Source organism: Bufo bufo, chromosome 4 (genome assembly GCF_905171765.1).
Source record: "Bufo bufo chromosome 4, aBufBuf1.1, whole genome shotgun sequence".
NCBI classification, from domain to species: Eukaryota; Metazoa; Chordata; class Amphibia; order Anura; family Bufonidae; genus Bufo; species Bufo bufo.
This window is the reverse complement of record NC_053392.1, coordinates 117,181,552-117,194,080: the sequence shown is the minus strand read 5'-3', so window position 1 is coordinate 117,194,080 and position 12,529 is coordinate 117,181,552. Positions and strand designations below refer to the sequence as shown.

General features: G+C 42.0%; 1 protein-coding gene across 1 annotated transcript in view; it reads right to left on the bottom strand.

Moving 5' to 3' along the window:
- SLCO2A1 (solute carrier organic anion transporter family member 2A1) overlaps positions 1 to 10,149 on the bottom strand; it is a 43,361-nt gene extending 33,212 nt beyond the window's left edge. The window contains exon 1 of the mRNA XM_040427698.1: positions 9,770 to 10,149. Coding sequence (XP_040283632.1) covers positions 9,770 to 9,850 — 81 coding nt within the window. The 5' untranslated portion in view covers positions 9,851 to 10,149. The remainder of the gene's footprint in view (positions 1 to 9,769) is intronic.
- Positions 10,150 to 12,529: the final 2,380 nt, after the last annotated feature.

Below are 12,529 nucleotides of genomic sequence, written 5' to 3'. Positions count from 1 at the left end.
AGGATTATCGCTGCATAAGTGACTTTGAAATTTAGGCCAGAAATACGGCTTTCTCATACTGGGGCAAAAAAAACCCATCTGTTTCATATAGTGCACATCTAGGATTATAGGTGCATAAGTGAGTGGCACATTTAGGCCACAAATACGGCTTTCTGCTTACTGGGGTTAAAAAACCCTCTGATATAATGCACATCTGGGATTAGACGTGCATAAGTGACTGTGAAATTTAGGCCACAAATACGGCTTTTTGCTTACTGGGGTGAAAAAAAAACATCTGTTTCATATAGTGCACATCTAGGATTATAGGTGCATAAGTGAGTGTCACATTTAGGCCAGAAATACAGCTTTTTGCTTACTGGGGTTAAAAAACCCTCTGATATACTGCACATCTGGGATTAAACGTGCATAAGTGACTGTGAAATTTAGGCCACAAATACGGCTTTTTGCTTACTGGGGTGAAAAAAAAACATCTGTTTCATATAGTGCACATCTAGGATTATAGGTGCATAAGTGAGTGTCACATTTAGGCCAGAAATACAGCTTTTTGCTTACTGGGGTTAAAAAACCCTCTGATATACTGCACATCTGGGATTAAACGTGCATAAGTGACTGTGAAATTTAGGCCACAAATACGGCTTTTTGCTTACTGGGGTGAAAAAAAAAACATCTGTTTCATATAGTGCACATCTAGGATTATAGGTGCATAAGTGAGTGTCACATTTAGGCCAGAAATACAGCTTTTTGCTTACTGGGGTTAAAAAAAACCTCTGATATACTGAACATCTGGGATTAGACGTGCATAAGTGACTGTGAAATTTAGGCCACAAATACGTCTTTTTGCTTACTGGGGTAAAAAAAAAACATCTGTTTCATATAGTGCACATCTAGGATTATAGGTGCATAAGTGAGTGTCACATTTAGGCCAGAAATACAGCTTTGGTATACTGGGGCATACTCTCGGTGCGGTCCGCACCCCCCTTGCAACGCCACTGCAGACAGTGGTGCTAAAATATGCCACCAATGTCAGATAGGTAAAGGTCCCACCTCCGGGACCCACTCCTATCTCCAGAACGGGCCCACCAAAGCGCAGGAGAACATATTGTGCATGTATAGGATGCTTTCCATTCACTTCTCTGGGAGTTCTGAAAATAGCCAAGCGCTCGGCCATTTTCAGAACTCCTATAGGAGTGAATGGAGGGCGTCTGTGCTTGCATGGTGCACTTTTTTTCACTTTGGGGGGGCCGTTCTGGAGATAGGAGTGGGTCTCAACTCTGGGCACAAACTGCTGCTGTAATAAGTAAAATACTGAGCAGAGGGTAAAGGTTTTCTTAAATAGATACTATTCAAATTATTATCACATATTAACAGCCTATATTTGAAATATTCTGTGCAATTTTTTTATAAAATATGGGCGGATGGTTTCCTGACATTTTTTTAAAGTGACTTCATGTATTCCTCTCATGACTCTTTAACTTCCTCTTTGTTTGGACTTTTAGCAGGGCAGATAGCCTCGCTTAAAGGGGTTCTCTCCCTTTTTCTTACTGATGACCTATCCTTTGGATAGGTCATCGGTGTCTGATCAGGGGCGGTCAGATCAGCCAATCAGCCGTTTGAGAAGGCAGTGGCGCTCTCAGTAGCGCCGCGGCCTTCTTTCTGCTTTCCCACAGACCAGTGACATCACAACTATGTCTCGTGGCCTGGGCGCAGCTCAGCCCTATTGAAGTGAATGGGGCTGAGCTGCACCCAGGCCATGGACCCCCACCAATCAGATCTTGATGACCTATCCAAAGGATAGATCATCAGAAGGGAAAAAGGCAGGGAACCGCTTTAACGCTCTCAGTCAGACCATTCACTGCATCCAGAGAGGGAAGGAGGATGAGTGAATAAATTACAGCATCACACATTACACTACGGCTGGGTTCACATCAGCGCTGTAAACTCCGGCAGTCTGTTCTGATGGAGGAACAGACTGCCAGAGTTCACCATATCCGGGTTAGCTGGATACCACCGTGCACCACCGCATCCCCTACAGTGACCGGATTACAGTGACGGAGTGTCACTTGCAGGGAAACACTAGGAAGGAGATGCATCACATTGCAACCCTTTCCATTTAGGGATTGGAAGTCCATCTGGAAGAGATCCCATATATTAGCAATAAGACATTGCCTACTATAGTGGAAAGCCCCCTTTAATAGATACATCTGTATAGTATGCTTTCAGAGAGCTGTGACATTTGATATGTTGGCTTCTCACCATATGACTTACTGCATTTTTATTTTCGAATACATTAGTATTTGCACTGGACTTGGCCCTTGTCTTTCATGCCCGCTAATACAATCCCACCCATATGACTCACTATGACAGCAAAAAGACAAAATACCCTGACAGGCCCTGTAAGACTCACTTCTCTCAACTAATTCATCAATGCTGAATTTTCTAGTCTTGTTTCTTTTACTTATGCAATTTACAGGCAGTTCAGATGTCATGTTATCGCCATAATCGACCCAAGTGCGACTGAATTAAGCAACAGCGTTACAAAGAATATTGTAGCCTTCCACACTAACGTAAGATCATAAGCCTAAGTGAGCCTTAATGAAATGGCATTCGTTCACTTACTAATTTATTTGGAATTTTAAGACATAAAAGTGAGTTGACATGTGTGACAGCTGAACAATAGGCTTTTAGAGACAGGGTAATTATTAGACACAGGTACTTGTGGTTTTTCTAACCCCTTAGGCTGCACTTGCTGATATTTGGTGATAGATTTGATAGATCTCCTTCTTGCTCATATTTCAGGGACAACCAGTATGAAAAGTCAAAGGACAAGTCTAGTTGACACACTTATGTGAAAAGACGAATGTGATTTTACACATTCTCTGTGTAATTTAAGGTGGCAGCCAACAAGCATTCTCAGCTTGAATGATATATGACCAAGCCAAAACTAAATGTGACCACACTCATTAGATAGAAGTTGGTTGATGGTTGAACAAACAACCATCTGGTGAACATTCGTTTCACAGACACGGCCATACACATTTTAGTCCACATTGGGTGTTACAGTTATTCAAACTCCCTATACACATTTAATGAAACTGGGTGATGGACGAAAGATCTTTCTGGGAACGTTTTCTCAAATAAAAGATCTTTTGTTCATTAGTTTTGGTTGAAATTGTCTGTTTTGATCAACTTTAGGCTAGTGTGTATGGCCATTTTAAAGGGGTTGTCTGGGTTCAGAGCTGAACCCGGACATATCCTCGTTTTCACCCAGGCAGGCCCTCGGATATGAGCATCGGAGCCCCATGATACCTGGTGATGTCTCCAGCACTAATGTGTGGGCTTTAGCACTGCCCTAGCCTGTAAAACGGCTAGGGCAGCACTAAAGCACGCCCATCATAGCCGGTGACGTCACCGGGAACACTGCTGGGTGGAAGCCTCTCCCTAGCAGTATAAAAAATATAAACAAACAGCCCTTGCCCTGGGGAAATAAAGCAAAGGGCAAGGGAGAGCATCAGAGAATTTCATAGGGGCTGCCTGGCTGAAAACGGGAGAGATGAACCTGGACAACCCCTTTAAGGTTAGGTTCACATATGTGCCACAAACTCCAGTAGTCTGCTGCATGCAGTATTTTTTGTCTGCCCAAAAGCCAGCATTTATGCCGGAAACTGTCTAAATCCCTGTCAGATCCCATTATAGTCAATGGGAATCTGGCCGCATGTGGCAGTATCCGACACTCTGTAAGTCTGTCCCTCTGGCGGCCATACATGTTCAATGAAACAGGCAATGGACAAAAGATCTTTCTGGGAAGTTTCTTTCAATGAAAGATCTTTTGTCCAACTATCGGATGAAAATATTAAACACTGAAGACTTCTTTTCAGATGGTGATGGTCTGCCATCAGTTGGCTAAAACGATTGTCGCTGAAATTCAACTCAAAGAACATCCATTTTGATCAACTTGTGACTAATATGTAGGCCCAGCTTAAGGTTTCTTTCACACCTGAGCCGACAACTGACCATCTAAAAACAACCCAACAATTGAGGATAATGTTTTTGCTAAACAAGCATTGTTAGGAAATGTTCCTAGTAATGTTCTTTTCCATATTTTCCTTTAATAACTATAATACAGCCACAACTACTTTGTTCTACTCCTCCCAGTACATAGTGGAGGCTGCACAAGCTGTTACATTATGGAGCTAGTTTAACAGGTGTGAAGTTGTGTGTGTGTTAATAAGACGGGACGCAACATGAAGCTGCATCACAATTGGGCAGGGATGGACAAATTTACAGGACCAGATATTCAATGAGTTCAGTTGTTTGGTACCAGTGTCAACATTTTTTAGTTGTTTTCCACAAAAATTCTAAGTGCCGGGTTTCTTGAGAAAGAAAAGAAACTAGCTCCTGGAGTGGTCCAACTCGTTCTTAAAGTGTAGAGAATTTATCCACCCATGCTGTTGTATAATGAATGAAGTCCTAGGTTTCCTACTAGATTTTTACTCACTCCTTAGTAACAGTATATTAAAGATTGTCGAGATTGTAATTTTCCATGAATGTGTGGAACCTTTTATTAATTACATATAAGTCATACCCATCTACTGACCCAGGACTTATGCAGTGAATAACTTTTTTATGGCCCACCAGAGCAAGGGTGGGTCATTCAGCTTTTATGCTTAATAATATGTAGTATTTTAGCTTTTTTTTTTTTTTTTGTAACATAATCTTAAAAGAGTTACAGATGTAGACTGACCCAGCCAGCTCGCAACACAATATATTCTCCCAGTATGAGAACTTGCCCTTCCTTCAAGAGATTTTATCCTGAGCTGAGAAGATATTTACTGTATGAAGAACAAAAGATGACAATGAGGAGACTTGACAAAAAACCAATACAAATAGTCATGAACTGTTTCCTTGACACTTTATAGAAAAGCAGAGAGTTCAGGATGATGTGACATCCACACACTGAACATACAAACTATAAAGCATTTGGAAATCTAATGCGTAGAATATTGGAACGGTTCCTATGTAAAGAAATCAAGAGAAAGTGGTTGTGGTGAGAACAATTAACATTGAAGCTTCTAAGGTGGACTGGAAGGTAGAAGTCTTTTCTTGTCTGTTGTAGTTACCGGTTCTGCTCCTAATAGGATTGTCATTTCTTTAATCTCATTGCACCTACGTATGTCTTAGTAACATAAGAAAATTCCACCTCTTCCCAGTCAGATAATGAGGCACGAGTTCGGCTTAGTATTTGGATACAGTAATTTATGCCAATAAATGAATTGACGTGATAGAAGCGAGACGAAGTAGGTCTCGCGATATATGCAGAAACTTTGGAAAGACCTCCGAGGAGAACATACATTTTACAGTAAGACAGAGCCCATATTATTAACAACGTTTTTACACGAATCGGGTTCGGATACAGCAATCCAAACCAAAATTGCTGAACCATTTTTTCTTTCTATCAGAGAGTTTTTAAAACTGCCCCAGTCTAGTAAATCTCAGCCCCCTGCAGAGGCCTTCTCTATGATATATTGGGGTCCCCAGTAATGCTTTTCAGCTATAATTGCGGCCAGATCTTCGCCACTACAGATCGTAATTATGATGGATATGGCGAATGACAGGTGCAGATTTTGTGTAGAAAAAAATCTGAAGATGTTATTAAATAATGACTTCAGGCAAAAAATATTTAGTTCAGGACCCGGGGGAAACCAAGCGCATCTGTGGACTACCTCAGGCCAGCTATGTGCTGAGAAGACAGGACATACATATACATTTCACTCATTGTCTGAGTAAAGATGGCAGCTGTCAACTGTGCAGAATATTTTACTTTTTCCAAATTATTTTAGGTTGTTTAGGCCTCCAAACACAGGAGGATTATCATATAAGCAGATTATATCTACTAGCTTTAGGTTAGAACACCACTCTCATCCCTGCTTTTCATTCACCGAGTTGCAGCAGGTCACAGATGCATCCAATGCAATTCTATGGCCACAGGCAGGCCACATTCCTTGCGGCTTCTCTGCAGCCCACATTACAGTAGTCTGTACCTGATGTGTTGTTGTAGTGCCCTAGAGCAAGGGTAATTTAGACTATGGATTCTTTTGGACATTTGCCCCTATTACTTCTTAGCAAAGCCATCAACTCCCTACTTTACTGCACTTTGAAGGGTTAACTTGCACTGTGATTTTTGCTGTTTTATATTGTTAAACTGCATTTTATGTGTTTATTATAATACATCCTGTTCATTTGCACTGTTATTGCACCATATCTGCACTGCACTGTGGAAAGGGTTAATGCCCAGCCAGCTAATATCAAGAGACTAGGACTTTCTACCTATGCACTGAGATGCAAGAAATCAAAATAAAGTTTCGGAGAGAAAAAAAAATAACACGCTGACCTTTTGACTGTCTGGTTTAGTTCTGCTGTTTATGTCTGAAGACTTGTTTACGTCTGGGAACTGCTTATTCATTCCCTGAGACCTATATTAAAAAGCTGTACAAGTCTGTAGCAGACTAAAATTATAACATTGTTTTTGTTAGGCTGTGCTTCTCCACTCCACCCATCGCACTAGAAGGTTCTAGTTCAGGTAAAACTGTATATAAGAAGAGCAGTCAGAGCCCCTAGTGTTCTGTAGATAGACACCAATGTTTAGTAGAAGAAACTCTGTCAGACTGCATGAGTGACCAGAAGAGGATGCTTAGATGCAGATACTGAGCCACATACCCTAGGTTACCAGCCCTGTTACCAGGGAGCCAGCCGGACGACTGAGCTATAGACCCTAGGCCACCAGCCTTTGGTTAGGATGCCATCCTTCTGACAGAGAGAGGGACAGCTAGCTCAGGCCTTTCCTCAGCATCAAACCCTTCTTCTGCCAAGGAGAAGCCAGCTTAGTGATTGCTTATATTGTTTTGCACTTGAGTTCCTCCAGTAAAGAAGAACCCTGGTTTACTGCAAACCCTGACTCTCTGGACTTATTTCCTATTGGGGTGCACCACTCCTTACCATCCCTTCTGGAGAGCAGCAACATGTGGTGACACGTCCGGGGGGCCAACCCAAACCCAAACACTGAATGATCGTCAAAATACAGACTGCTATTAGCAAACTCTGCATTCTGCAAACTTCTCACAGGGCAATCGCTGAGATGTCGTTTTTCATTGTTCTGTTCTATTATAGGAATTCATAGGAAAACAGTTCTTATGATAGATGTATATTAGTCCATTAATGAAGGAAGTGCTCCTTATGACAGTATTACATTTAAAGAGATTATCTGAAATTTAAAAAACAATGATCTCTATTTTTCACCTGGAACAGGGCCACCCTTTTCCAGTGGCTACATCTGGTATTGATGTCTCCTTCAAGTGAATGAGTTTAGTTCCAATATCATACACAGCCCATGGAGTGTTGAGGGAAAAGCAGACATTTTTCTCAATTCAGACCGTCCGAATTAAGGAATCATATTTAATTATTTTTATGTTATATTCAAAGGTAAACATATAAACATGATATGCTACAAATGTCTTCATAAAGTGTCACATTTTACTTCTGATTACGGCATATTAAGGCTTGATAAGTTGACTTTACCTGCCGCTTATACATGCAAGCAGCAGGATCTTGATTTTGATGCTCACCATTATATAGCCCTATGGATCAAGGCACATTTAATTTATTGAATACCTTAGCTTATTTCTTACAGATAAGGAAGTTAATTTTAGAATACCTAGCGTGCCAATGTGTCATTACAGTGACTGGATATGACATCACAGGATGGCTCACTTATAAATACTCAGGTGAGAAGCAAGACTCCCAGTGCAAGTGAACTAAGGGCAAGAATCACACAGCAGAGAGGTTCCAGCGCCTTGTCAGAGTGCCAGTGACTGTCACTCCTGCACAATGTGTTGTGCGCCAGGTTTCGCTTAGCACACTTACACTGATAACGTTGCGCTGATATCCTGTTGAGGCATAGGGAGAATATGTTTGCACTGATACAGTTCTTTCAACATAGGTAGAAGCTAAAGGTGGGTTTACACTGGCCGAGCTTAAAGCTGATTGTCGGGAACGAAACGTTCCTTCCAGACAGTCCGCTGCTTGTTATTTACATGCAGCGATCCCCTCCACGGTATGAGAATGAGAGATCACTATTGCAATCGCTCATTCTCATACAGCTGTATTGTGTCTAGATAGCACAATCTGCTGCTCAGTAACCATCATTTAGGTGCCTACACGAACAACAGGATCAACCAATGAATGAGTGCTTCGCTCATTCAATGGGTGATTTGCAGCACATTTAGACGGGCAAATTGTCGGGAATGAGTGTTTGCAGAAACATTCGTTCCGATAATCTGCCTGGATATCGGGCCATGTAAATCCGCCTTAAGAAACCCTTATAGAGCCATCTACGCAGTGATTTTTCTGCATGTTGGGGCTGATTACACTGGCCGAGGGTCAGCCAGATCTTCGATAACAAGCGTTCATAAGAATGCTCATTAGCAATGATCTGCCTGTGTGTCGCCGATTACCCGATGAATGAGCAAACGCTTGTTCATGGGGTAATCGCATCTTTTATGCAGGTACAAAAATAATTTTTTACCGGCAGCAGATCATGGCGTCTAATCACAGTCTGCTGCCGGCAAATAATGAATCTGGATGGGGACATTAGCGATTGCTCCTCCATATACTGTGGAGGAGATTGCTGCATGTAATGGCAGTGCTCTCCTTTACTGAAGAGCAGGCAATTTTTGGGAAGGATCGCTTCCTTCCCGGCAATCGTCAGCCTCATCTACCAGTGTAATACAGTCCTTAGACAAAATAATCTGAGCCTTATAACACTATGATTCTAAAGGATTTTCTAAGTCAGGGTTCAGTTGTGAAACCATAATGTCCAGCATGCGCTATTCAGTGCTAAAGGAGTCCTAAGAACAGTCGAGTAAGTGTGCACGCTGGAAGTTGTAGTTTTACCACAGCTTAAGTGCCCGAGATTGCTAACCCGTCCAGAGAAGTTCTAATTCCTAATGTACTCTCTGCTCCAGTTCCATCCCTGTGAGCTCATCTCAGGAGCCACAGCTGGACGGTCAGGGTACTGTATGTTTATATACATACTCATGGAAAAGTGATATATACTCATCCCTAATCCGTATCCATGCACTTAAGTAAACAGACAACCCTCAGCTTGCAGCTGCAACACAGTGTACACTTGCAAATATTTTGTGCTACTTTAATTTTGTTCTATTTCTGTTCCCTCTCCCTCTCCTGAAGGCCCCTTCAGGTCTTGGAAATATTGCCCATATCTCACTGTCATGGTTGAAGTCAGTAACGGTTCCCTTTGATTGATTATGAATGTATCGCAATTAATTAGGTCATACTACATTGTCACCAATACAAACTGTTCAACGGTACTGAGCTCTGATTAATATATAGAAAAACACATGATGGTATTGCCTGTTACTACTACTCGCTTCATGTGGATGAAACCTCCAGTGAAAGTGATTGAAAACAGATCACAGTATATTCCACAGGCCACTCTCTGCAAATTCAGGTCCTGCAGAGGGATAAAGAATTGAGGTCCCTGCCTTCTGGTATCTATACTATAGATGGTCAGCTATGACAACCTTAGGGTACTACAGATGGCTCACCTATTCTATATAATAATATCAATTTACCTACAGTCCTATGAAAAACTAGAGACAGCATTGTGATCTCACCAGGAACTTGATGTCAAGATCAGCTATGCTACATCTGTAGCTAGTACGCAAAACTTATGGATGTCAAAACTTCACCTTACCTTGATGTTGTTGAAGATCCCCCTGCAGCAGCTACCCATGGATCTAGCTTGAGACTTGTTATCTCCAAGTTTCACTCCCATTTTAAGACTTGAATGGCTATGATGAAATGTCTTGAAGTACTCCAGTAGATGAGTCTAAGGAGAGAGAGTAGGACAGGTCACTGGTCCTGTACCTGCAGATGTGTGGAGATCTCTGGTGGCCTTCAGAGAGTCACTCTTGAGCATTCTCCGGCACAAGCAGCTGAGCAGAGCTTTCTCCTTCTCTCTCAGCTCAGGTGTCTGCAGAGGTTTAAGTAAAAGTGGGAGGATTTATAAGTTTTCCACTATGACAGACTCCTTCTCTCTCCCTCCTCCTACTTTTCAAACAATTGGGAGAAGAGAGAAATGCAGGATTCTGAAAGAGAGTGAGACCCATAGACAATGAAAAAAAGTTGCCTGAGAGAACAGAATACAAAGTCCTATTCTTCTGACACAACTCTTGGCAATGCTGGAGTGAGTAAGACACCTTTGACTTGTGGATATTAACAACATGAATGATGAGGTTCCTGCACTATGCCTTATATACTGTATACACCCTATAGGACATGGAAGGTTCTCCTCAGAACATTTCTGGCTGAAGAATATACCACACAACTGTATATGTAAGAAACACAGACTTGTCACTAGGAAGGAAAGACTTTCTATTACAGTCTGATTTCTATGAAGTTGCTCGTAGCCTGAGCTGTGTTGACAACATGGACTAATATAAGAAACACTTTGTATGTGCATTGCTATAAAAATTAAAATAATAATAATCATAATAAATACATCATGCCTGCCAACTTTTTGGACAGTAAAAGAGGGACACTGATGGTTCATTGTGTGAAAGATCCATTTTTCCTGTATATCTATAAACTTTGATAGTTTTCTTTTACAAAATAGCACAAATATTATCTACATTTTTTTTAAAATAATTTTCAGGAAATTTCAAATAATGAAATAATATACAAGACGGGTTGTAACATACAGATAGGAAGCAGACTAACACTTCAATATTATAAAAGTAATCATGCAAACCTATAAAACAGGGACATTTAAGGAGCAAAGAGGGACTTGGGTCAAAAGTAGGGACTGTCCCTCCAAAAGAGGAACACTTTGGAGGTCTGAACACATATTAAAGGAATCTGATACTTTTGTAATAGGCAACAAGTGGGACAGGATGTCATTTTCAAATGTATGTGTTATCCCACACCTTTCCTCCAGGGGGTGCTCTGATATGATGTTGTGTGTTAGAATGTTGCAGCCCGACGCAGTGGCTGCCTTTGAGGCTGTCATTCATTAAAGTGTAGATTACATGTAATGGGGTGGTCCAACAATAAAAAAAACGCTAAATGACCAGATAGTGTGTAAAAAAAGAAAAGAAAAAGAATCTATTCAGTGTCCCGCGCCCAGGGCCAAGGCTCCCTTCCCCGCCAGCCCAGAAGTGATGGTGTTCCTTATACACACACATGACTGCTGCCAACCAGTCAACAGCCTCAGCGATGACGTGTGCATGAACGTACATGTTCACTGAAGCGTAGTACATGCTTAAAGGGGTATTCCACTATAAGAAACCTGGCACCAATGGAAAGCATACAGTGCAAAGTAAAAATCCTGCATATACAGTCTCCAAATGATTTTAGTAGTCTCCTACATAGTTACTCACTACTTACTGACCCTAAAGGTGCATGGTCAACCAGCATGTGTGACCCCACGTAGCGAGCTACAAACAGCATGTTTAGGGCTGGGAAACATGGTCCGTGTGTCTGCCGGATCACCGAGCCCAACCGTATCTCCCCTAAACTGAACTGATTGTGTTGTAAAACACTATGAGACAGTTAGGTCAGTTCAGGGGAGTTGCAGTAGGCCTGGGAGATCTGGCAGACACATAGACCACGTTTCCAAGGCCGATCATAGTGGCGTGCATGAGCGCTAAACATGCTGTTTGTAGCTCACTACGTGGGGTCGCAACATGTTGGTCGACCATGCTCAGTTCCAGCACTAGGTCAATTTACACATGGAAGAAAAATGCAAAGTGTACAGTACATGAGATTTGTCAAATCTGATTCACTTTGATGCTACTGTAGTACGCTGCAGTTCTTCTGCATGAAAATCTGTGGGGGAAAACTGCACATAATCGGCATCATGTGCAGGTGGCCCGAGGGGCCTTCACAAGTGGCAGATTTCGTTGCAGAAAATTTATGTTCCTGGAAATCGGTTCTATTCGTCTGAATGGGATTGATTTGGCTGGAAACACATAGATTTCTGCAAGCCCCATTCACATGAAACTTTCTGTAAGAAAATCTGCCGTGTGTGAAGGTACCCTTAGACTGGGTTCACAAGTCACTTAAAATTCGGAGGAAAAATCTGCTGCAGATTATGCTGCGTTTCTGCGTTTCACAGCAAAAACCCCAACATAACTGTATGTATTAGGGCTCATTCACACAACCATGGTTTGGTTCCGCATCCGAGACGCATTTTTTCCGACAAAAAATGCGGCTCGGGTGCGGACCCATTCACTTTAATGGGGCCGCAAAAGCTGCAGACAGCACTACGCGTGCTGTCCGCATTTGTTGCTCCGTTCTGTGGCCCCCCAAAAATATAGATCATGTCCTATTCTTGTCCGTTTTTGCGGACAAGAATAGGCATTTCTATAATGGGCCATCTATCCCGTTCCGCAAATTGCGGAAGGCACACCAGCAGCATACGTGTTTTGCGGATCCACAATTTGCAGATCGGCAC